General features: G+C 49.3%; 1 protein-coding gene across 3 annotated transcripts in view; it reads right to left on the bottom strand.

The window, feature by feature from the left end:
• TMEM259 (transmembrane protein 259) overlaps positions 1–26,775 on the bottom strand; it is a 46,996-nt gene that overhangs the window by 3,795 nt on the left and 16,426 nt on the right. For 2 of the 3 annotated variants that reach the window (XM_048496154.1, XM_048496151.1), the window contains 8 exons: positions 18,643–18,814; positions 11,577–11,687; positions 7,011–7,133; positions 5,004–5,104; positions 4,067–4,124; positions 3,199–3,282; positions 2,007–2,139; positions 515–614 (listed from right to left, as the gene is read on the bottom strand). In XM_048496154.1, the coding sequence (XP_048352111.1) occupies positions 515–614; positions 2,007–2,139; positions 3,199–3,282; positions 4,067–4,124; positions 5,004–5,104; positions 7,011–7,133; positions 11,577–11,687; positions 18,643–18,814 (882 nt within the window). The remainder of the gene's footprint in view (positions 1–514; positions 615–2,006; positions 2,140–3,198; positions 3,283–4,066; positions 4,125–5,003; positions 5,105–7,010; positions 7,134–11,576; positions 11,688–18,642; positions 18,815–26,775) is intronic. The other variant, XM_048496152.1, reaches the window with a different exon arrangement.

Raw genomic sequence — 26,775 nt, forward strand, 5'->3', positions numbered from 1 at the left:
AGAGTCGCACACTAGAAGTGGCCTCGCTTGCCACAGGGAGAGTGAAGCGTGAAAACAGGGCATGGGGAAATACGTCTGTATAAGAAATCTTGCCGTGGCAGACATTTGCTTCTGGCGGCTGCCAGAGATCTTGTGCATAACTGGCTATTGTTTCAGTGGCAGTTACCAGCACCTTGCCGGCTGTATCTTTTCTTACTCCTCTTGCCCCCCCCCCCCCCAGGCTTCTTCCGTGTGCGCAGCTCTATCTCCTGCAGCAGCCATTTTGCAGCAGGCTCTGCCTCCTGTGACAGCCACCACCCTGTGTCAACATTTCAAAAGTGCCCAACTTTCAAAAGTTGGGAACCCCTGGACTGGAAACTTGTTTTCCTTTGAAGTTCAACCTAGCGCCCATTTTGTCCGAGTGCTACAGCCAGCATCGTATTCAGCAGGTCTCTCCCTCCAAATGGCTCTGGAAATTCCCCTTTCTTTGCGGGGGTCTTTCTCTGACAAACCAAACACAGCCCGGTGTCCTCACCTGTATGAAAAGCCACGAGGTCACCAGCGCTAAACTGCTGTACTGTCCATTGAACCGGTAATGATAGGCGTAGAAAGCAAAATGGTACAGATAAAAAAACCTGGACAGCAAAGAATTACAACAAAGGTTACTTTAACACAAAATCAATGCCTGTCAAACACACACCACTTTCCCCAAACCTCCCTTTTGGACTATGGACTATACAGCTCTCTCATCACCCCCACCCAGGCAGATGAGAAAACGGAAAGGGGACCCTGTTCTCACGAGTTCCGCATGGGATGCCTCTCTGGGAGAACTCTTGAAAGGGGAAGACCATTGAAAGCCAAGATGACCTGTGTTCGTGGGGGTGGAGGGGGTGGGTGAACACGGGTAAAGAGCAGCATTTTCCAAGCACAGTTGGCCACAACGACCCCAAACAGCCCCAAAGAGACACAAGCGATGTGCTACCGAAGGAGCCACACACCCCTTGAGGACTGCGAGGGCACGCACTGGCAGGAGGCGGTCCAAGGTGGTTCCCAAAAGTGTGCATCACATCAGGGTGTGGAGGAAGACTGACAAGATGCCATGCTGGACAGGGGCAGGACGGAGCCTCTGCACTGCCCCAAGCTCCCCTCAGACAAGAACTGTGTTATATAGTTGAGTCATTTAAACCCAACCTTTCTGCCAAGCACAAGAGTTCCTTCTTTTGACTACAACGAGCATTGAAATGCTAAGAAAAGGATGTGGATACTCTAACTCCTAGGCACCCCCCCTTTGGACCCCAATTGCCTGGACTTAGAGAACGGAATGTTTCACTGGGTCAGCTGCAGCCCCACCCCCACCCCCCCACTCCTCCATTCCTCAGGGGGTGGGGCTGTGGCGCAGCGGGAGAGCATTTGCTTGGCATGCAGGAAGTGCCCGGTTCAATCCAGTTATCAGGAACAGGCAGCCAGTCAGAGTAGACAACCCTGGCTCTGATGAACCAAGGGTCTGCTTCCAGGGCAAGGAAGCTTCATGTGTTCGGAAGCCTGGTTCCTGTTTCAATTCAAACGAAGTGCCTGTGACACGCCCCCCGCCCCCCAGCTCAAAGGGAAACTCACCCAAGACGACTCTTCAAAAAAGAGTGTTGCGCAGTGGGTAAGAGCAGGTGCACGGTAATCTGGAGAACCGGGTTTGATTCCCCACTCTGCCACTTGAGCTGTGAAGGCTTATCTGGGGAACCAGATTAGCTTGTGCACTCCAACACATGCCAGCTGGGTGACCTTGGGCTAGCCACATCTCAGCCCCATGCACTTCACAGGGTGTTTGTTGGGGGGGGGGGGGAAGGAAAAGGAGTTTGTCAGCCCCTTTGAGTCTCCTACAGGAGAGAAAGGGGGGATAGAAATCCAAACTCCTCCCCCTCCCCCTTTTTCTTCTCCCTACAGCTTGCAACACCTTGAAAGGAAAAGCCCCATTTCCCAGAATCCTCTGGGACACCACAACCCCGATGCTGCCGCCCACGCTGGATGCGTACCTCAGCCAGTGCCTCTTGCTGGTGTTGGTGTGGCAGCAGATGGCGTCATACTGGTCAGCCAGCCACACGATCAGGATGATGTAGAAGGCCGTGGTGGTGTCATTGAAGAACTCCGACATGATCGCCTCCATGCCTGCCGGGAGACAGCGGGCGGGGGAAGCCTGGGCAGAATTTCTCCCATTGACCTCCCCCTCCAGGACACGGGGGGGGGGGGGAGGGAGCGCTCGGCCATGTGAGCCAGGGGGGCTGCTAAGCACCACCAGCTCACATGGGCATATCAGGGCAGGATTCTGCAGAAACACATGCAACCTTGGAGCCTCAGCATCTTTCATTTTTAAAGGTTCTAGTCCCTACCATTATAAAACTATGCTAGACAGCACAGGCTGCTCAAATATTGGAAGCTGGGGGGCGGGGGGGGGAACCAAATTGCATTATCAGAAGCTGGTGGGTAAGTTCCAGTTCTCCTGGGGGAAAAGGGTTCTACTAAATTACGGTTTAAAAACCCCCAGAATAAGTACTATGCAAAATTTTGTATCTATTTTGAGAGTCAGCGTGGTGTATCGGTTAAGAGCAGATGGACTCTGATCTGGTGAACTGAGTTTGGTTCCCTGCTCCTGCACACGCAGCAGGGGTGACCTTGGCCAGTCCCAGTTCTCACAGAACTCTCTCAGCCTCACCAACCTCACAAGGCGCCTGTTGTGGGAAGGGGAAGAGGAAGGTGATCGCAATCCACGTTGAGGCTCTTTAAAGGAAGAGAAAAGCGAGGTGTAAACACCAACACTCTTCTCCTTTTTCTGGGCTGCAATTTCCTGAGGTTCCCCTCTGCACAAAGTGTGGGATGTGCAGCGCCTGGCCTGGGATGCACAGGAGCTCTGGCACAGCGGTGTGTGTGTGTGTGTGTGTGTGCGCGCGTGCGTGCGTGCGTGCTGCATCCCAGGAATATTTTAGTGGGTGGTTTTTGCTAAACGAAGGTGGGCAGTTTGATTTGAGCTGCTTAGAGGGTCCTGTTGAGTACAGAAAGCAGGACACCTCCGCCAACAACGTGGCCAAATCACTGGAAAGTACGGAGTATCAGCCTGAGGTGTGCAAACAGTTTGGGGAGAGTTACCCGTGCCTCATGCGAGAAAGCCAACCCCCGCCTCAGGGGCTGGACTCTCTGGCGAGGCCAATGGGCAGGCGGCTGCCTCCTTACCTACAAGTGCCAGGATGACGGTCAGCAGAGGGGCTGCAGGGAAGGCAATGGTCATGTTCATCTCCAGCATCTGCAGCAGGTCCACTGGAAGACAGGGGAGAAGCGGCAGGGGTTGAGAGCGGGCAGGGCTGGCTATGGCCTCCCATCTGTTAGGGGGTGCTTGATGTCTGGGGCCTCGTTGGGTTTCTGAGTCTTCCCTCGTTCCTTCTTCCTCCTTGTGCATGCAGCAGCCGTTCTCCGCGAAGGCCAGGGCAACCAGATGGTTCCCTATCTTTCCCTGACCCCTGGAAAAGGACTTTCGCTTTTCCTCTCGCTTTTCCCGCTTCCACTTTATGCAGTTGGGGGCGGGGGAGGGAGTGGACTGCGGAGAGAATGAAAGCTGTGGGCATTTGGGGGGTGCTTCAGAACTGGCTTTGCAAAAGCCAGGGGTTCAAGGTTCGTTTCAATAAAGGCTACTACTGCGTGATAAATCCCAGGGTCTGTCCTTGAATGAATCCTAGACCTGACCCCATCCCCCTCCATGGCTTCCTTCCCTCTCTCCTAACCCCCCCCCCCCCCCCCGCCACACACACACACAGTTGCAGGGGGAGCCAGAGACCCACTGGCCATTCAGTGAGGAAGTGGGAAGAGAAGCCCAGAAAAATGCAAACTGCAAGAAGGAAAACAGAACTCCGAAGCCCATGAGGAGGCTCAACTGCAGGCTACGGGTTTGGTTTTGCAACCAGGGATAGGAAAAGGGATATTCTCTTTTTTAGTCTCTGCTGGCAACCCTCCCAGAAGCTGGCAAACTGGCTTTACCTGATCACAACCTCCTTCCGATCCCTTGGAAGGAGGCTGGCTTTTCCCCAGCACAGCCCGTAACACTTACCGATGAAGACGAAGATCTGGTGATGCGAATACCGCAAGAGCATGGAAACAGACAGCGTCTGGAAAAGTAGGAGCAGGCCTGCATGAGAACCTGGGCCCCCCCCCAGACACACAGAACCATAAGCAGGTATATTGATTTTTCAAACATTGGCACACTTGCACTTCACAATGCTTTTGTTTAGGAGAAAGCCTGGTTGCTCTACAAGTCACTGCTGTGACAACACCCCCCCCCCCCAAAGGAACTGGGGGAGGCAGGTGTCTCATTTATTTAGTTCATTCATATCCTGGCTACCTCCCCAATAGGAACCCAGAGTGGCTTAGATCCTCTCCTTCATTTCACCCTCACAACCACCCTGTGAGGTAGGTTAGCCAGAGAGTGAATGACTGGCCCAAGATTATCCAGCAAACTTCCATGGCACAAATGAAGATACGAACCGGGGTCTTCCAGATACTAGTCCAACAATCTTAACTACTACTCAGCACTGAAACTTTCACACATGAAACACGGTGAACAGAGCCTGCAGTTCAGTGGGGCAAGTTTTTTCCAGGTGTTACCCAAATGCTAGGACAACTGATGCAGCTGACAGGTGATGAAGAAGAAGAGTGTAGATTTATACCCCCCCCTTCTCTCCTGTAAGGAGACTCAAAGGGGCTTACAATCTCCTTTCCCTTCCCCCCCCCCCCACAACAAACACCCTGTGAGGTGGGTGGGGCTGAGAGAGCTCCGAAGAACTGTGACTACCCCAAGATCACCCGGCTGGCATGCGTTGGAGTGCACAAGTTAATCCAGTTCCCCACATAAGTCTCCACAGCTCAAGTGGCAGAGCGGGGAATCAAACCCAGTTCTCCAGATTAGAGTGCACCTGCTCTTAACCACCACACCACGCTGGCTCTTGAAGATGGCCCATATGAATTAACCACCCCGCTGTCTCACTCACAAAGATCACCATGATGACGAAGGCGGCCAGGTAGGAGGTCCGAGCCATCCACATGCTGATGAAGCGGTAGTGCTCCCCAGACACCACGTTGCGGAGGAAACCTGCAGTGGGAGGTGGAGAGATGGAGTTGAAGGAACTCCCCATTGCTTGTCTGGTCACGGAATTCCAGAAGCCATCTCAAGGAATATGGTGTTTGGAATATGCTGCCACAGGAGGTGGTGACGGCCACTCACCTGGATAGCTTTAAAAGGAGCTTGGAGAGATTTATGGAGGAGAAGTCGACCTATGGTTACCCATCTTGATCCTCCTTGATCTGAGGTTGCAAATGCCTTAGCAGACCAGGGGCTCGGGATCCTGACAAGCAGCAGCAGCAGAAGGCCACTGCTTTCTCATCCTGCCTGTGAGCTCCCAAAGGCACCTGGTGGGCCACTGCGAGTAGCAGAGTGCTGGACTAGATGGACTCTGGTCTGACCCAGCTGGCTTGTTCTTATGTTCTTAAGGAAGGAAAAGCCAGGCTAAGCGTAATGAAACAGGGAGATTCGGACTGGCCCAGCCAAAATACTTGCAGTTATTATGGATGGCCACAATGTCATGCCTTCGGACGGAGCTCCCCATCAATAGCATGATGCCTACCAAGGATTTTTAAAAAGCGAACACGGCTGGGGGGAGCTTCTGCCCAGAAAAATTTCTCATTGGCTGTGTGGGTTTTTAGAAATGTTGCTTCAGCAGCAGCAGCTGCCTCCACAATCCGAGCATCTTCGCTGTGTGACTAAATGTATTTGTTCTGCAGTTCTAAAGGTGAACTGCAGCACACATTTTGTGGCACGTTCCGCTTCCTGTGGCTGCCACTTTGGCGCTCAAACAGGTTAGAGATCATCGAAGGCTTTCACGGCTGGATTCAACAGCCTGGAACCCACCCACCCCCCAACCAGGTTAGGGATCCCTGCCTCAGAGCACCCGTGGATGTCCTGACTGCTCTAACTTTTGAGGATTTAAACATTTCGACGGGAAAGCAACAGCCTTGCCCCACAGTCCTGAAAGCACAGATTGTGGAGGTTTTTTGGGGTGGGGGGCGGGTTCCCACTGTCTGGGTCAGCAGAGGCTCAGCTGGCCTGCTGAAATGGCCCAGCCAACAGAACTGCAACATTCAAGGCAGCTTTTCTGCTAGGATTCATTGAAAGTTTCATGAACTTTCTGTTTAAAAGGGGAAGAATCAGGTGAGGGGAGAGAACAGAACAATGTTTTCCCCTAAAATAAATGAGGCTGCTGGGCCTAAAACATCCAAGCCTGTCCTTTAAGCTTTTATCGTTAAAGACCACAAGAAGGACCAATGCTTTGGAGCCTCTCTTTTACTCAACAGAACAATAACCTTTGGTCCTCTGAGGAGGCCAGCCACAGATGCAGGCGAAACGTCAGGAGAAAAGGCTACTGGAACACGGCCAGACAGCCCGGAAACCCCACAGCAGGACCCCAGGGATTCCGGCCGTGAAAGCCTTCAACACAGAGAAATAATCCTATGAATGGGCTCTTCCTCTTTCCCGGTGGGCTAAAGGCTGGCAATGGAGGTTCCGCCTCCCCAAAAGGGGTGCCTGCGGAATGGGGGGCTGCCACTAGGACCACATCAAGCAAGGATGGGGCAGGGCATGTCACAAAATTGGGACTTAATATTCCACCCACAGGCATAACCCAGAGAACCAAGCAGCGGACGAAGAAGAAGAGTTTGGATTTATATCCCCCCTTTCTCTCCTGTAGGAGACTCAAAGGGGCTGACAATCTCCTTGCCCTTCCCACCCCCACCAACAAACACCCTGTGAGGTGGGTGGGGCTGAGAGAGCTCCAAAGAACTGTGACTCGCCCAAGGTCACCCAGCAGGTTTTGTGTGGAGGAGTGGGGAATCAAACCCAGTTCACCAGATCAGAGTGCACCTGCTCTTAACCACTGCAGCACTGCTGCTCCCCTCTCTCTGCATCCCACCCCTCTTCCCAGGGGCTCCTCCTGCTCTCTCACCTTTGTTCTCTTCGTTTTCGGCTAATGCTTTCACACTGGACATGAGGATGTCGTCGTAACCAAGGAACTCGTCCAGGAGGAGGCGGCTGAACCGGTCCCCGAAGCACTGATCTCGAGTCGGATCTGAGAGGGAGAAGAGCAGGGGAACCATGGCATCGTGGGAAGCAGGAATGGGTTTCCTGCCCAGGTAAGAAAAGCTGAAGGCAGGTAGGAAAAGAGGAAGACCTGACATGGGGTGGATAAACTCACTCAAAGAAGCCACGGCCCTGAGTTTGGAAGACCTGAGCAAGGCAGTCAACGAGAGGGCACTTCGGGGATCATTAATTCACAGGGAGGCCACAACTCCGTAGCAAATTGACGGGATTTAACTCACAGGAAATGGACGCTCAGAACCATTTCAGCCAGTGGCAAACACTGTCCAGCGATGGGCTGATGAATCATAGAATCACAGAGTTGGAAGAGACCCCCAGGGGCCATCCAGTCCAACCCCCTGCCATGCAGGAACACACCATCAAAGCACTCCTGACAGACGGCCATTCAATCTCTGCTTAAAAACCTCCAAAGAAGGAGACTCCACCACTCTCCGAGGCAGTGAGTCCCACTGTGGAACAGCCCTGACAGACAGGAAGTTCTTCCTAGTGTTTAGGCGGAATCTCTTTTCCTGCACCTTGAATCCATGACTCCGTGTCTGAGTCTCTGAGACAGTGAAACCAAGCTTGCTCCCTCTTCGACATGGCATCCCTTCAAATATTTAAACATAGCTATCATGTCCCCCCTTAGCCTTCACTTCTCCAGACTAAACACACCCAGCTCCCTAAGCCTCTCTTCGTAGGTCATGGACTTCAGACCTTTTTACCATTCTGGTTGCCCTCCTCTGGACCAGTTCCAGACGAACCAGGAAGTTGTGGAGAACTCACAGGCAGTTAACAGCAGACAAGTATTGTCAACTGAATGCCCATTACTGGACTCCAATCAAATATTCCTGAAGCCAAATATGCACTCCTGGAGTGGCTGCCTCCCGTTCTTCCATTCCAGCGCTATTCAGTCCTCAGCTTCCTGGGCTAAGCATTTTCGCCCGTTTCTCAAAAAGGATATTGAGGAGATAGAAAAAGTGCAGAGAAGGGCAACAAGGATGATTGAGGGACTGGAGCACCTTCCCTATGAGGAGAGGCTGCAGCGTTTGGGACTCTTTAGTTTGGAGAGGAGGCGGCTGAGGGGGGATATGATTGAAGTCTACAAAATTATGCATGGGGTAGAAAATGTTGACAGAGAGACATTTTTCTCTCTTTCTCACAATACTAGAACCAGGGGACATTCATTGAAAATGCTGGGGGGAAGAATTAGGACTAATAAAAGGAAACACTTCTTCACGCAACGTGTGATTGGTGTTTGGAATATGCTGCCACAGGAGGTGGTGATGGCCACTAACCTGGATAGCTTTAAAAGGGGCTTGGACAGATTTATGGAGGAGAAGTCGATTTATGGCTACCAATCTTGATCCTCTTTGATCTGAGATTGCAAATGCCTTAACAGACCAGATGATCGGGAGCAACAGCCGCAGAAGGCCATTGCGTTCACATCCTACATGTGAGCTCCCAAAGGCACCTGGTGGGCCACTGCGAGTAGCAGAGAGCTGGACTAGATGGACCTTGGTCTGATCCAGCTGGCTTGTTCTTATGTTCTTATGTTCTCTGCTTGCAAACTTCTGCAGTTAGCCAGCTCTGATGACAGCAAAGCACTTTGGGAGAAAAGGGGAGGGCGAACCTGCTTGTGAGCGACTCACAGCTGTTCCTCACCTGCTGTTTCAGTTTCGGTCTCTGGCACAAACAAATAATTCTGACAGCAGCTTGATTCCAGGCTGCAAGAGGAGAGCTATTCAACAAAACATTCCCAGGAAACTTAAAAACTGCATCCATCACAAACGTCCCAATAAACAACTTGAGGGTGGGGAGGGGGTGTTAACTTAGCTACCTTGGTCAGCATGGAGAGGTAGCTTGGTACTGGGTTCTCCTTATACCAATGACAGCCTGGGACACTTCTGTGACATCACAGCAACTCCAACCAATTATGGTCAGAGGCTGCCAAAACATGCACACACCTCCAGCTCCTGCATAGACCGCAAGAGGGAGTTTGACAGTTATCAGGAACAACAGAGATAGGAATGGGGACAGGGGGAGGAGCGGCAGGAGCCCAGGGGCCTGGGCGCGAGAGGCTCAGTGTGCCTTGCCTGCCACGGAGTAAGGATTCTGACCCTCCCTCGACACACAACCAGTTCAACTCCCCTTTGTCCAGACCACCTGGCACAGATGTAGCAGCCCCAAGCCTGTGCCCGGCTATCTGGTTAAATAGGGAAGGCTGAACACGCAGAAACAGAATCCCCACAAGACAGAGGTGAGGCTGGTCAGAAACGCGGAGGTCTTGAAGGGCACTGTGCTTCGTAGAACAGCTGACCCAGCTAGAGGCCCTGGGATTAAAGCTGGAGAAGCGAGGGAACGCAGTGGGGAAAAATGCTCTGACCTCGAGGCTAAAATGTTCCACAGGGGTCCACACTAGACAAAAAGGCTCAGAACACCACAGTGTGCTTAAGACTGGGAGCCAGAACGCCTCTTACTCCTGTTCCGCAGTTGCTCCACAGGTCACCAATTAGGTTTCCAGCCCCTCAGCACCACACTGCTCCCCAAGTGTTTTTAGAAAGTAAGCCAGGCCAAGCAGGGCTACTGATTGGCTGTACAGATCTTTTCTGAAGTTGCTTCGGCAGCAGCTGCCAGCACAGCACAAGGATCTTCTCTGTGTGTCAGGGGGATTGTATCTAGGTGATTGAGATGCATTCCTAACTCCATGTAATTGCTGCAAGATATATGTAACCAGCCACTGCCATTCTTTCCTTGATCTTTACCTTACGGCTTCACACACTGAGTAGATAACTAGGCTTTGGCCTCATGAGAACCAAGATGGTTTCCATTATCTCGTGGGGGCAGTATGCCAGGTGGCTCTCTATCTTTATCTGTCGCCGACCTTGGGGCGCCTCACCTACAAACTGACTCTTCCTTACATTTCTTGGGAAAATGCGGGGGGGTGGGACTAGCATCAGAATAAAGGGGATAGCAAAAGCTAGGTTTGCCAGAACTGGCTTTTGTCAAGCTGGGTGCTTCGATGCACATCAATAAACGCTGCTGATCCACAGTACAGAGTCTGTTTATTGTTTCAAGGTTCGAGACCTCACACTGTGTGACTGAAGGTCAGCTGTCTGAATGCAAGGGAATATTTTAAAACAACATGTTAAAAGTCATCCTGCTAAACACAGCTTCTGCCTGAAGTGCGAAAGAGTTACCCTGAGTGTTATCCCTGCCTCACTCAGAGCAGTTTTGCAGCAGCCTCCGTCTCTTCTTCTGCAGTTACGCCCATTACCCTGTGCCAGAATTCCTAAGGTGCCCACAGGCTGAAAAAAATCTGGGGACGCTGGTGTGACAGACGGAAGGCTGTCCTGCCCTTGAAGGGAAAATCAGTTCCAGCATCCAGTCACCTTCAAGAAGGAGGATTGTCAGAATCCCAAAAACTGAGACAAACTCTTGTGTAGAACAGTAGTTTATTCAGCCTGTGGATCTTCCCTGGACAAAGCCAGAACTGACTTTGCCCACGCAAAATCCAGCAATTAAAACAGCTCGCACCCCCCATCTTGGGAAGGCGCGCCCAAAAGTAACTGTAAGAAAGATAACAGTGAAGATGCCCAGCCACTGACCTTGGGCAACCCCTGGGAAGAAAGAGCTCGTACATGAAACAGGCAAAAGGCAGACAGTATTGCAATTAACCCATTCCATCAACCCCCATCTTACAGAAAGCAGCATAAGCAAATCCCCAATTCTAACAGGCCTCCTGACAAGGATGAAACACCGGGGGGGATACAGGAGAACAGGAGCTGAGTTCTGCCTCAGGGAGAGAGCAGAGAGACCTCAGGTCTGGCTCAGGAAAAAGAGCAGTGAAGGGGAGCTCTGCCCACAAGTGTGGCAGAGCGGTTGAGGTCTATCTCTGGGAGATAAGCAGGGGCTTAACTGTCATGCCTGCCTCTGGGGATGAGCAGACCTTGTACCATTTAATCTTACTCTTCGGGAAAGGAAGAAGGAGAGTTGGATTTATATCCCCCTTTTCTCTCATGCAGGAGAATCAAAGGGGCTTACAAACTCCTTTCCCTTCCCCATCACAACAAACACCCTGTGAGATGGGTGGGGCTGAGAGAGCTCCAAAGAGCCATGAGTAGCCCAAGGTCACCCAGCTGTTGTTGTTGGAGAGTGTTGGAGTGCACAAGCTAATCTGGTTTCCCAGATAAGCCTCCACAGCTCAAGTGGCAGAGTGGGGAATCAAACCCGGTTCTCCAGATTAGAGTGCACCTTAACCACTACACCACACTGGCAGGCTGGTGTGGTGGAACTCTGTGGGTGAGAGAGGATCCAACCTGGCGGTTAGTCCACGGAAGTCTGATTGTGCCTGGAGGCACTGTTGAAAAGTCTAACCCTCTGGAGTTACGTACAGGTTACATTTTTGCGCTCCCCCCTCCCTCTTCATGCTTACCCAAGGTCACCACCATGACCGGAATGCCGAGGCGCTGGCGGGTGCTCTGAGACAGGCGCAGGAAGCCATACTCCAAGGAATACTCCACGATATACTCCTCCTGGGGCCACACTGCAAGGGTTGAAGGGGGTGGGAGGTCAAGCGCTTGGGCAAAACTGGAACCAGCTGCAGCAGAGACATGGCAAAGGACGGGGCGAACTGATAGGAGAATCCAACCAATCTAACACCACCAGAGTGGACCGTGTATTTTCAAAAATTCATATCATCTCATTGAATAATTAGGTGGCTAATACTAAATTTCAGGCCAAACAGAGCGATGGGGCTGGTTCTGGGACTGGTGACACGCTATGGAGGTCTGTCTTATCTCAAGGCTTGTCATTTGCTGTGGTGCTTAAGGAAAATACAATCAAGTCAGTTCACTGGCTCCAAAAAAGTTAGCCATGATGGATGTCAGCTGTTACCGGGCAAAGTGGGTACTGCAATTCACCAATGTTATCCACATACTGCGGCAAAGTCCTCACATAGTTAAGCTTTGCTAAAATAATCGTGAACAGCTGGAATCTGAACGTGAAACAGCAGTGCATTTAAGGACATAAACTGTTAAATTATGTTGCAAGGTTCTCTAAGATACTGCGGGTAGGTCTCCTATATTTGTAAAGAGTAAGATGTCTGCTTCAACTAGAATCTTTACAAGTTCCCATAATTAATCAGATAACTCAGTAATGCATGCAAATGGCTGTAATATGAACTTTCCTTTAATTTTTCTTCCAATGGAAAACAAAATTAAAAACACTTAAATTCTGACAAGGGAAGCTTTGTTTGCACATTGTCTGAAAAAGTAAAAAAATGGGAGCACCATCTGAATTAATCAGAAGGTCCTTTGAAGATAACGCAGCTGCCCATCAACAACTATTAACGGGCATTATGGGACTTCCGGGCTGTGTGGCCGTGGTCTGGTAGTTTTTGCTCCTAACCTGGCATCTTCAGAGGCATGTCAAGGTAAGATGTGCCACGGGGGAAAAAAAACATCTTACCGTGACTTGCCTCTGAAGATGCCAGTCATAGATATGGGTGAAACATTAGGAGCAAAAACTACCTGACCACAGTCTGGAAATTCCACAATACTCAATTGATTCTAGCCATGGAAGCCTTCGACAACAACTATTATCCTAGGTAACAAAATGGAACCTCCATATTCAGAAATAATTTACTTCTGAACTGGAGAACTCAGCCATCACTATCATAGCCTTAACTGTCGGTTTGACCTAAAAGCAGCTCTGCTATCTCATGCCAATGGCCAGCAGTCAACTTCCCACTGAGGCCAACGTGGGGGGGGGGGCGGGGGAAGGGGGGTGCTTGAAGGGCCCACAAACAAGACAAAGAGGTTAAAGTCTCCTCCTGATATACCAGCACCCAGTATTCAGAGATAGTCTCTTTGAACTTGGAGGTTTCAATTAGCCATCAAGGCTAAAATCATGCCACAGGGACATGTCCTCAGGCGCATGCCATATAATCACGTGGGGGGGGCGCCGGCCCTGGGCCATAGACCTGGGCGTCGTCTCCAACCTGGCGCTGAGATCGGCAGACGGCTCAATCTCTCTCTCCCCGCATCCTTATCTAGGGGAAATGGAGGGGGGGGGGGGCACAGCAGAAAACTCAGATTTTGCCCTAGGCTCCTTTCCCCCTAGATACGCCTCTAGCTAAAACCCACTGACAGATCTATCTCTTTACAGACACCAAGCTAATGGCGAGCACTACACCCAGTGGATGTAAGTTCCACAAGTTAACGATTACATTGTGTGAAGAAGCACTTTTTCCTTCTGTCTGTTCTGCACAGCTTCACTGCAGACACATCTTTTCCAGAGGCTAACAGAGGCTGGAGAAGATGAGCGTGAAACAGGACCCCTCCCCTGGGATTTCCTTTTGCCAAGTCCTAACCTAACAGCCTGGAGCCAAGGATGGACCCTGGACGATGCTCGGCGAAGAACTTTAAAATGGCTGAGGCCCAGAGAAGCTGCGCTCCAGGAGAGGTCATGCGAAGCCCACGCTTCTCTGCTGAAGTGCAGATTCCCACTTTTATTCCAAACATCCAAAGGGACACAGACCGGCCGGCAGCTACGGACGTGTTGAAAGACTTCATTTAAAAGCAAAAGAGAACTTCAGAGAGTTCACATTTAAAAGCCACATTGCTGTCGGAGCAGCCCGCCCCGGATCAGGAGGTGAGGCTTTTGATTAATTTAATGGAAACGCTATTTTAAAAGGCTACTGAAAAGTGTGGTTGAATTGGTAGGGGTGGCTGGGGAGAGGGAGCAGGGCTGATCTTAGTCTGTGCTGATGCCCTGGACGCGCCCAGGGAAAGTCCTCACCTTTGGCCTGACACCCAGCAAAAGCGGGTTTTCTCCGGCCTTCAGCAGCCTGCCTCTCTGCTCTCACTGGCAATTCCCCACCTTGTCCTGGCATCAGACAACCCCCCAGATCCTCTCAGCTAGGAAACGGTTGTGTCAGAAAGCATCTCGGGTTCCCACATTCGCTCTATGGCTTCTGAACCTACCGTGTTTCCCTGAAAATAAGACAGGCTCTTATATTAATTTTTGCTCCAAAAGATGTATTAGGGCTCATTTTCAGGGGATGTCTTATTTTTTTCCCATGATTTTGTGCCCCCAGACATGACCAGATCAGCTGCTCTGGGGAATCTGCAACTGGGGCTTATTTTCGGAGTAGGGCTTATTTTCAGGGAAACAGGGGACACAAGGTGAGCTGCCAACCCTACCTAGGAGATATAGGAGTGGGTGAGGGTTGCTAAGAGAAGCTAAGCAGGGCCAGCCCCCGTTAGCACTCAGATGGGAGACCCCCCAAGGAATACCAGCGTCGCTATGCAGAGGCAGGCAAAGGCAAACCGCCCCTGAACCTCTTTGTTAAGCCCTGCTGGGTTGCCAAAAGGTGGCTGTGACTTGATGGCACTTTACATACGCAGACGTCCACTTGCCCTCCTGAAAGCCGCTGTTCTCCCATCCCCATTTCACCGTGAATCTTGTTGTTGGGACTGCACAGATCTGCACTTCAGGCATTTGAGAGAGACCTGCCAGGATCTCTGAGGCCAGAGCAGTAGATTTCCAGCATTAACTGATCCCATAGTGGGGTCACAATGCAGTCGACAACTTAGGTGTCTTCAAGAATGGAAATACCCACCGAGGCCTGGCTGCCCACCAAACAGTGTCATGCCCTTTGGTCAGCCTCTTGAGACTGCCCCCATGAGGAATAACACACTGACCTTGGGGTGTTTTACAGGGAAGCTCCATGACAGTTTGACCACTTGTTCTGTTTGTAGCAGCTTCACAGAATATTGGCAAATTATCTTTTGCCAACAGCAGCACCCAATTTGCAGAATGTCCCCCCTAGAAAGGTCCAAAAGGAGCCAATACTATGACTGAGCCCTCCGGGGATGGGGCGGTATAAAAGCCTAAAATATAAATAAATAAATAAATAAAATGACTGTCCTGGGACTTTTTCAGCTGGTTGTCTGTCTGTCTGTCTGTCTGTCTGTCTGTCTGTCTGTCTGTCTGTCTGTCTGTCTGTCTGTCGTGTGAGAGAGAGAGTGAGCGAGTGAGTGAAGTGCTATTAAGTCATGGCTGACTTATGGTGACCCCCACAGGGCTTTCAAAGCAACGGCTGACTTGCCACTGCTTGCCTTTGTGAATCCAAACACCAACCAGCGCTGACCCCACTTAGTGTCTGAACGTGATGAGGCGGGGCTAGCCTGGCCCACCCAAGTCTGACCTTTTCTCTTTACTCCACTTTAAATATTCTATTGCTGCCTTCTTTAAAAAAGACAACTCTTGGTTTTAATTGAACTCCCTATTTTAGAAAACCAAACAGTCGCTTTTTGAGTTGGTTTTAGTCTGCTTGCGTTATTAGGGTTAACTGCTCTTGATCAACTTCGGCCTTTCCTGGGTTTCACTGACATACTGCCTTGAGGATTTTTATACTGGAAAAGTCACCCCTGTACTTCTGGAACAGATTTTGCTTCAAAAAATCTCTTGGCCCCGGACCAACTGCCACACCCAGGTCACGAAAAGCCGGCTCCTCTCCTGCTCCTCGGAGCCCCCAGGCTGGTCAGACCAGGAGAGCCCGGCAGAGCCCCGTTCACCAGCAGGCAGACAGGATGGACAGGATTTAAATCAAATCAATCACGAACCAGTAAAACTGCATTTAAATCATGGCTTTCTACACAGAGACTCCTCCTTGCCAGCATGATCTTAAAATTTACAACCAGATGAAGGTTTCATTTTCAGAATAATACCTTTTCAGATTTGGGTGCTGTGTGGTTTCCGGGCTGTATGGCCGTGTTCTAGCAGCACGGCCATACAGCCCGGAAACCACACAGCACCCAAGTGATTCCGGCCGTGAAAGCCTTCGACAATACCTTTTCAGATTATTTTTACAGTTATATGGACTGTACAGATTTGGGCTATGCAGATTTGACCTGATTGTGAGGTGAGCTGTCCCCAGCTTTAGGTGTTTACTTTTTGCATGCATGCCTGACTTATCTGTAGGTAGAGGAACTTCATGAAAATATTCTCAAGCTGGGTCTCTTTTACGTCCTGCTGCCATCACAGATTTTCTTCTCCAGGAAGAGACGAATATGATAAACCTCAGGTGGTCCACACAAAAATCTCGAGAGCCGTGGGTGATTCTGCTCAGAAGTTTCCGTCTCCATTTTCACTGCTTGCCCCTCCCTCCTCACACTTGGCTGCCTGTGCAGATCCATTCCACTCCAAACTATCTTCTATTCATTGACCTTCTTGAAATTTAGCACTTAAGAGGTAAGGGGTTAAAACTGTGCACCTGGATTTGCAAAGGAACAATGGGACTAAAGTATTTTTCTCAACTCTAAATTGTTATTTTATCACATTTTTTGCTGTGAAGAAGAGGTTTGTTATCTCTGCAGACACAAATTCAGTTTTCAGTACTGCAAAACCCAGCATCTGTGATAGTATCTTCTAGATAGAAAAACTGCTCTTACCGAAATCTCTGGAACACCCTGACATTGTGAATTGATTAATGGAATTCATTCATCAAACATTTTAAACACTGTATGAATATATAGTCTCGTGCTACATAATTAAAAACTAATTCTTATTTGGACTATGATGAATCTAAAAAACCCTGTCTTTAGATAGGTTGTGGTGGATTTTCTGGGCTGTAGATCTTGTTCCTAACGTTTCGCCTGCATCTGTAGCTGGCATCTTCAGAGGTGTCTCACAGAGTGTAACACAGTGTGTTACACAGGGTGTAACAGGCTCCCCTCTATGAGACACCTCTGAAGATGCCAGCTACAGATGCAGGTGAAACATTAGGAACAAGATCTACCAGACCACGGCCACACAGCCCGGAAAACCCACCACAACCAGTTGAATCCGGCCATGAACGCCTTCAACAATACATTGTCTTTAGATAGATTTTTCTTCAAAAAGCAGCTTACTAAAAATCTGATTTTTAAATCTGATTTTTAAAAAATTAAATCATTGATTTTATATATCCTGAAGCCAGATCTAACTCCTGTGCTTCCCAGGCAGACGTCAGCACGGTTACAGAAGTCCCTTCAAGCCACCTGATGCCTTCCTGGCCCTCCCAAAGTAGAGGTCACCACGGGAAGGACTCATTTTGAGTCCCCCACAAACAGTCTTCTCCTGGAGTGCTTCTACCTCCCACTAGCCAGCCACCTGTGAATGTTGCTTAAGATCTTCTCATTCAGAGGTGCCTTTTGTTTAATTTTGCTGTGCAAAGTAGTCCACAAAGATGTTAAATGCCTAAAAACAATGATTACCAGCTTGGCCAAAACAAGCAACCACCAACTCTTCCAAATTTAAAAACCTCCCCTCTCATCTGGTCACCTGGAACCAGATTCCAACTCGCCATCAGCAAGCGCCTACACACCAAAGCCATTTTCTGCAGCTCCATTAGGCTAACTTCTCCGCTGGTTGGGTTTTATTTGGATCAGCTGCTGCTCTGCCAGCCGTAATTGCTTTAAATCGTCCTGTTTTCTCATTGCTCATTTTAAACGCACTCCACCAAGATCTTCTGCCACGGGGGATAGGGCGGTGGGGGTGGGTCTCAAAAGACCAAATCAGGCCAGCCTGTCAAAAACTGCTCCAGATGCAAACCTGGGGAGGAGGGGAGGGCATTTGAGTCTCTCTGCTGCAGAGAGATTTAACTTCTAAACAGTCCTGTCCATAATTAAACAGCCTCCTTGCTGACATTCTCCACAGAGTTCTGATTCAGCTTTGGACTATCCCCACAACGCTGCTGTGGAGAAGATCTTGCTTCTCTGGACTTCCCCCTTCCAAGCCACTCCAAGCTGGTTCTCTTTTGGGGATGTCCCATTTCTGTGGAGTTTTCACTTTCGCCCACTTAAGCCTTTTGCTGATCACCCTTTCCCCCCTCCCTGGTTCTCCCTGGGCTTTGTAGTTCTGAGTTGAGGGGGGCTGCAGCTGTCTGCAAGTGAAATCTCATTCCCTCAAGAGCAGTTGGGGTGGGGAGAGAGAAGCACTCCTGTGAACTCCAACACATGCCAGCCGGGTGACCTTGGGCTAGCCACAGTTCTTCTGAGCTCTCTCAGCCCCCCCCCCCACCTCACAGGGTGTTTGCTGGGGGGAATGTAAGCCCCTTTGAGCCTCCTTACAGGAGAGAAAGGGGGGATATAAATCCAAACTCTTCTTCTTTTAGGTGTCAAAGAGCAGGAGATGCTAATTTGATATCAACTCCTTCAGAGTGTACTTCCGTTAAGTCAAACACCCCACACTTGTCACAAAAGATGTTGGATGCAATTCATCCCACAGTTCAAAAAATACTTTGAAGTCCCATGAAGCTCCAGAGGAGCCCATGGTCTCAAGTGCTGCTGGACAACTGGATCAAGGGTTGTAATAATGCACAGAAAGGACACTGGGAAGAGCAGGATAAGATGATGCATGAATGCCACAGAGGTGATGAAAGATGGAATGATACGGGAAGGTGAGAATAAAGCAGGATGCAGGGAGGAAGCGAAGGCCCAGGCGTGTCTCTTTACCTGTTTTGGCCAGCATCTCAAACTTGGACATGGTCTTGCTGAGAGGCTGCATACCTTTAGGAGCCGTCTCGCCGCTGAACGAGAACTCCTGGCTTTTGTTCTGGGCCAACACCTTGGCACCACTGGCCCGCGGGGGTTCGAAGAACACGTTTGGCTCGATATCTAACTGAAACTGTTAGCGGAGGGGGAAAAAAAGAATTAGCATCCGAAGAAGTCAAACAGGTCTTAGTGTAGGCAAAACAGTGACCAGTGCAGAGCGCCACCGGTCACACAGGCTGCTGGTCCCAACCTTGAAGGCCCTGCATCCCAGTCCACAGGCCCATGAAGGTGACCCAGCATTTTTTGTAGTTGCAAAACAGCCCAGAGGGATGCAATATCTTGCTCTCTAGAGGGCCCTAGTAAGAAGGTGCACAGGTGTGACACAAAGACCCACCCACCCCCTTTCATCCTGCAGCAACTGGTATTCACTGCCTTTACCCCTGTAGATTCCACTCAGTTATCTTGTCATTCAGTAGTGGGAACTGATCCTCTATTAATCGACTCCTCTTTGACAGACCTCTCAAGGAGCGCCTGGCTACAACCACTTTTGGCAACGTAGGAACACTTCCCTTGTTTTTCCCTACTCCAAATTTGGCCTCACAGAACAAAGGCATTCCCCTCCTCCGCCCCTGCTCTAATCAAGCTGAGGACAGTCGGCATTCCTAGGGTGATGTGGGTTTTCCGGGTCACATGGCCGTGTTCCAGTAGCATTTTCTCCTGACGTTTCGCCTGCATTTTCAAGATGCCAGCTACAGATGCAGATGAAACGTCAGGAGAAAATGCTACTGGAACATGACCATACAGCCCGAAAGCCCCACAACACCCCAGTGATTCCGGCCGTGGAAGCCTTTGACATTCTGCATTATCATCGTGAAACTAGAGCAAAGGGAACAGCTTCCCTCTCAGCCTTCCCCCTCCTTTCTCAACACACGTGCGCAGGCCAGTGGGGCTGTGCAGGCACTTCCAGGAGAGCAAGCTGGCCATGGAGAAAGGGGAAACGAAAGCACCACCTCTCCACGGCGGCCAGCTGGCTCTTCTCCTGTGTGGCTGCAGTCTTGGTGGTGATTTCTTCTCTATGTCCACCTTGTTCTCCTTCTGGCTTAACAGCACAGGGCTGGCAGAGGAGAGGGGGGCAGTTGAAGGGGCTGGGCCCGTCAATTTCATCCCTGGCATAAGGCTTGCAACTCAAGCAGACCCATCTTGCAGTCGCTGCAGCAGCGGCTGTTTCAGGATGCAAGCCACCTTGCTCTCTTTCCTGAAGCATGGGCCGGGTGCCACTCTGGGAAGAGGGTTCAGCAGAGCCACGGGGGCCAGTAACAGGGCCTACAGCAAAACCTTAACACTGAACTGGCTTCTGAAACTCACCAGGCTGTGCCCAAAGAATGAAAAAGCCACTAAACTGAAACAGCAGCAACTTTCAGGGGTGTTAGCTCTTGGTACAAAGATCAATACATTGACTCTGGATATAAAATCAGAAGCTTTTATTGGGCTGTCAGCAGGACTCAAACTGCAGGAAGCCAGATCTGGGGATTTATTCCCTCTTTTTCCCACTTGAACTCCCCCTCCCATCTCCCCACAGATTAGTAGAACAACAAGGTGTGAAAAGCTTCGTTATGGAATTCCAGTGTCTCAAGGCCAAGCATAGCCTTCATTCCTTCCTCCCCCCCTTCCAGAGGCCCGAGGTGAGGCTGCCTACTTGACTACCTTACCAAGCACGGAGATTGAGAACAAAAGGCCCATTAGCATATAACAGATAGGCAAAGGATATTCCCCTGACCAAGTGTGGCCAAAGGTTTGATACCAGGGGAGGCAGGTGCCATTCCTGACAAGGGGCAGGCTACAGCTAAGCCACAACAACCAGTGTGGAGGGACACAAAGATTTAAGGAAGAAGCACAGCAGGGCAGGTGAGGCCTAGGATGGGACTGGCAACTAGCCTTGCCCAGGCCCTTGAGAGATGACATACTGTATATACTCATGTATAAGTCGACCCGCATATAAGTCGAGGCACCTAATTTTAAAACAAAAAACTGGGAAAACGTATTGACTCGTGTATAAGTCGAGGGTGGGAAATTTCAAAAATAAAAATAGATACCAATAAAATTACATGAATTGAGGCATCAGTAGGTTAAATGTTTTTGAATATTTACTTCAAAGAAAAACAGTAAAGTAGCTCTGTAAGTGGAAAAAAGGGTAAACAAAAACAATATGGTCTCAACAATAACGTTAAAAGTACAAAAACCTTAGCTCAATTAGCAACCAAGCTAAAACACAAGAGTTAAAATACTTCAAAACTGGATTTTTGGTCAGGGGAGGAATGTTTATGTTAGCCGTACCAACATTTCAGATTATCTTTAGGAGATCCTCCTGATGATACCACCCAGGTTTAGTGAAGTTTGGTTCAAGGGGTTCAAAGTTATGGACCCTCAAAATGTAGACCCATCTACTATTAGCTCCCATTGGAAACAATGGGGGATGGGGGCACCCCCTTTCGGGGTCCATAACTTTGGACCCCCTGAACCAAACTTTATCAAGCTTGGGTGGTATCATCAGGAGAGTCTCTTGAAACATTCCTTAAATTTTGGTGCTGCTAGCCTAAAAATTGCACCTCCTGGCAGCTGACAAATAAAAACCCTAAAATATTTTAAAATATTTTTAATATATTTTTTAAAAATATATTTAAAATATTTTAAAGTATCTTTTAAAATACACCTCACTTACGTGCTGAAAAAGTTGACTTCTATGCAAGCATATATAGTATGTGAGGCCTACATCAAGGCCTCCCCAGTTTATGGAACCACTGAGAACAGGACACCTGAAAAGCTGGGCGCTCAAGTGTTCTCTGCATGCTGGTGGTGCCATCGTTCTCCATTGCAAACCAACCTGACTGCCAAGCACATCTTGGGGGTGGAGGGGAGCGGAAAGTTCACAGTCATCTGGCTTGCCCTTCTGAGGATGAGTGCAGGGCCACAGCAGCAACCCCTCCGGACATGGGGGGTGGGGGGGTCTGTGAACTCAGGACTTATTCTCTAGCTCAGGGGTCTGCAACCTGCGGCTCCGGAGCCGCATGCGGCTCTTTCAGCCTTATACTGCGGCTCCGCATGACCTGGAGGTCAGAGCAAGGACGTAGGTAAGTGGGGGTTCTCAGGTTCAGACCCCCCCATTGCATGTCCGAAGCTCCACCCCCCCGCCCCCCGTTTGTGGGGTTTTGTATTTTTTAAGTGTTTTTTCGGTTTTTGGTCTGCAAGGGACGCAGTTTTTAGGCTAGTGGTACCAAAACTTCAGGCTATCACCAGGTGACACTCCTGATGATACCAGCCAGGTTTGGTGAAGTTTGGTTCTGAGGTTTGGTTCAGGGGATCAAAAGTTATGGACTCCCAAAAGGGGTGCCCCATCCCCCATTGTTTCCAATGGGAGCTAATAGTAAATGGGTCTCCCATTTGAGGGTCCATATCTTTGGACCCCCTGAATCAAACTTCACTAAACCTAGGTGGTATTATCAGGATAGTCTGCTGCTGATACCACCCCAGTTTGGTGAAGGTTGGTCCGGGGGGTACAAAGTTATGGACTCCCAAAACGGGTGCCTCCATCACTGGGTCAGAGGGTAGCGTGGGCGTGTCCCTCCAGAGCAGTGCTGGAAGGAAAGGTGAGTGGAGGGGCTGAACCAGAGGTGGCCCCATGTGGAGCTGCCTCTCCAGCTCGGTAGATCTTCAGGGCCGTGGAAAACGGGTCCAAATGGCTCTTTGGGTGGTAAAGGTTGCTGACCCCTGCTCTAGCTAAATGGGAAAGCGTGACTGTTGAGCAACTGAAAGAGAGAAGACCCTCCAGAACTGGCTTGACCACGAGACCAGGTCAGGCATTAAAGGAACTCAGCCCTGGGCAGCTGAGAGAATCTTCGACAACTGTGTCCCGCCCTCCAAGCTTGCTCCCTACCGGCCAACAGCTGTGAGCAACAGCTGGGGCCTCAATCTGTGAACAACTATCCCAGTTTTACAGCCCAGGACTGTGGGGTCAGGAGTATTTTTTTCCTTAAATTCCAGCTACCTTGAGGATCCCGGAAAGGCGGCACAACCGCTTCATTTGACTGGATTATTCCCCCACCCACCCCCACCCCGTTTCAAAATAGCTCTCTCTGGAGCACTAGCCGTTTGACTACTGAACCTTCAGTACCTCACAAGGCTGGGCAAAGACTGTCTCTGCTGCCTGCCCATTAAAATGAGCCAGCACTAGCCCGAAAGTAAGATCAATGGTATTAGGAGTAACGAAAGCTCCCCTTCCCACCCGTGAAACTTAATAAGCAGAGCTGAAGATTAATCTTAATAAAGTGCAACCCGCTAGAGTACTAAAAACAATATTAATAAACACAAGCAGGGATGGAAGCAGTCGGGCTTGTTTCGTTCCCACTTTGAGTGGCTATTAGTGTAACGAGAGAGAAGGGAACCATATTGGGGAAAGCAAATGACATACATCTGAGAAGTAAAATTCAATAAACTGTCACTGGGGCATGCCCAGCAGTTGGGATGCAAAAGACACTTCTGTCTCATGCTCCTACGAGCAATTAACCTGGTTTAACAAAAAAAAATTAACCCTTCTGGGCCACTTGGAATGGGGCAGAAAATGAAATAAGAATAAACTAACTCATTCTAGCTCCCTCAAGTAAGAAAGCTTAAACATTGGTAATATAAAATAATAAAAATTAAAAGTTCACAGAAACCTTGACCGATCTACATAACCCCCTGCACAACCCCTCTCCCCAAAAAGCACAGCTCAAGGCTATCCAGATGGCTCAAGCAAGAAAGTAAAGTAACACATTGTGCTGACAGAATTCAAATCCTCTGGCATCAGCTGTGTCAACTAAAACAACTGTGAGCCAGCCCTCTTTCTTGGCATCACGCAGTCTGTGGGGCCAGGAAAAAGGTCAAGGAGAAACTGAAGCCCATTCCTCTTAAGGTGGGGGCCCTCATCTGCAATTCCCATCAGCCAGAAGAACCACATGACTGCCCGATGCGTCAGCCAACCAAACACATGCGCGCCTGATAACAAAAGGCCCATTACATATCTTAACTGTCGTTGTGAATCTCGAGTGAGGGTGTCTGCTCTTTGCTATCATGCTTCTGTTACCGCCACAGGAAAATAAACAAAATATTTTCCTGAGACAGGTTGCCTGGCTACACTGGCTCCATGCCCGGACACGGAGACCTGTGTGGATCAGAAGCCTCCATAAGGCTCACAGAGAACGTATATGTAGGATTGTACCAGTGATACATGGTTTCCCTCTGGTTTATGCCATTCTAGGATGTAATAAAAGCCCCTTTAGAGTTGAATTTATGATTTTCTTACTGTTTAGGATTTTAGTTCTCCAGTTAAGTTTAAGGTTTTGTTCTTGTTAGGTTTAGGAAAGTTTGCCTAAAAGTATATGTGTTTATCCCTTTAAGGTTTCCCTAACGTTTAAAGTTTAGAAATGTTATTTTTGAAATTTGTGTCTGATGGCCAAAGCAGTGGCCAGAAAAGGTTTGATATTAAGGGACAAGAACGTTGGCTCTGGAATGCAGCTTAGACCAACGCCCAGCCAACTCCTTGACAAAGACCCTCTTTGGACTTGCAGATCAAATCTGTTGCCAGCACCCAGAGGTCCCCAGCCATTGGAAAACGTGCAGGGACCACCATTGGACAGTTTGAACTTTTCTTTGTTGCAGCGATGTGGGGCGGAAGCCCTAGGGCATTGCTAAAGGAAACAACCATCAGATAAAGGACTCAACTGGGTGCAGCAACAAGCCCACCTGGAATTTTATGAATGGACATCTGCTTTCCGTTCAGCACCATTGTGAGATCTCGCAGGAAGACGCTTGACAGCGAGATTTGTAATCTCTTTCAGAAGTTGTAAATGGATCCTGTTTGCGTGTTGTTTGTTTTGATTGGTGTTTTGGTGAAGGACTTGCCCCCTCACCTCCCACTTCCCTGCCCCTTTGCCCCTTTGAAGTTTGGGAATAAAAGTTCTTGCACTGCGTTGCAAGGCGTGATTCTCCTGACCGAGCTGCGACCATCACTTGCAAATAAAATCCTTTTGCTCTGAAGAATGTCGGCTTCCTGCACCTCAATAAGTTGCTGAGCTGAAATCACTTATTGTTACCTGGCAAACAGCGGTAACACTTCCTCCTCAGGGTAAACCTGGGTCCCCAATATGGTGCCCACTGGCAGATTTTCTGGTACCCACCAAGTGTTTTTAGGAAGTGACTGAGGCCAGGTAGAGATTTCGATTGACTACTGGAGGTGATTTGATTGGCTGTGCCGATTTCTTTAAAGGCTGGTTTGGCAGTAGCTGCCATCACAGCACATGATCTACACTGGTACTGAGGTTAAGCTGAGGCAATCATTTCGTGGCTGGCTCTGCCTTCTGCAGCAGCCATTTTACTGCTGTGCACAATGTTCTGTGTTAGAATTCAAAATGCCAACATCAAATGTTGCACAGAGGATAAGTTCCAACACACACAGATATATCCTGCTAATACACAAGTCTCAATATAAAGTGCACCGTGCGTTTATTGTGCTAGTGCGATTCCTAAACACCCACTTATCACTATATCTAACAGACTACCACTATTTACTATTGCCTAATTCTAACAATTACTTATTACCAAACATACAACTCTCACTCATAACATACAATTTAGACATACAATTAAATATACAAACATACAAGAAACCATTAAGAATGTGGAGGCTGGGGGTGTAAGCCCTTTCAGCTAATGTAGTTGCCCAATTATTTGGGTGGCCTCCAAGACTTGTGCCTAGTTGCAATTTTGTTATGGACAACTGTTTTGGTTTCATGGTCCACAAAGAGGAAGAAGCTAATATAATTGTACTACATAAACTGGAAGGGCTGTCACCCCCAACTTTCACATGCCCAGGTTAAAATTAGATCATGACTTGGAGTCAGAGAAGGCATTTTTCTTTTAATAGATGGGCAGGGAAGCCTATGAGTTCAATGCCTTCACTCTATAGAATAAGAGCAGGGGCCACTGGGAGGACCAAGGCGGTTCAAGGTAGCTATGAATTCCCAGTGTTGTGAAAAGGGTGGGAGTCTTGAAGTTTCTTCCAGCTCTATGTTTCTATATGAATTTGACTTCCCACACCCATAATCACTCAATGGAACCTCCTCTGAATCCTAGATGCCAAGGAGACAAAAGATGGGAAAGCCCTCCTGTGCATGTCCTTCCGTAGTGGCTTCCGCAGAAGCTTTTCAGCCGGCTTAGACGGGATAGACCTGGCCTTGATCCAGCCAGCCCAGACTTATTTATTGATATTTTACATTTATATCCTGCCTACTTCCCAAGGGAGTTGTGAGGCAGCTTACATATATATAGAAATATTAAATGATAAAAGCAATACAAAGTAAAAACATTAAAAACCAGTTAATAACAAGATGGCGTAAAACTGAAAACAGCAGCCTAGAGGGGGTAGACGTGCGTATCGCACCCAGACGAAGGCCATGGAATATTAAAAGAAGGCATGCCTGGCTGGCTTGAAAAAAGACACAGCTCCCGCAGGCCCAGATGTTATTAGGAGTGCATCCCACCCTGGGCCATGTCGATACCAGCCGGACATCCTTGGGATCCAGGACCACCAACAGATTCCCCTCTGAAGACTGGAGGGGCCTTTGTGGACAATAAGGGAAGAGGCAGTCTTGCAAATATGCAAGTCCAAGACCGATAATAGCCTTGAAGGTCAACACCAAAGCTTTGAAGACGCCCCAGTGCTCAACAGGCAGTCAACGAAGGTCTTTCAGGACAGTGCTATGTGGTCCCGGCTAGAGGCGCCAACCAAGAGCCCAGCAGCTGCCAGCTGTACAAGCTTCAGTTTCCGGATCAACGTCAAAGGCAGGCCTGTGTAAAGCGAGTTACAGTAGCCTAGAAGTTACCACTGCATGGATTACTGTGGCCAAATCAGCCCGGGAGAGATAGGGGGACAGCTGCCTGGCCTGTTGTAGGTGGAAAAAGGCTGCCTGGGCTGTCTTTGTGACCAGGTCTTCCAACAAAAGAGTGGAGCCCAAGGTAACACCCAGGCATTTTACTGGTGAGGCCAGATGGAGGGCCTCA

The sequence above is a fragment of the Sphaerodactylus townsendi genome, linkage group LG05 (assembly GCF_021028975.2).
Source record: "Sphaerodactylus townsendi isolate TG3544 linkage group LG05, MPM_Stown_v2.3, whole genome shotgun sequence".
NCBI lineage: Eukaryota > Metazoa > Chordata > Lepidosauria > Squamata > Sphaerodactylidae > Sphaerodactylus > Sphaerodactylus townsendi.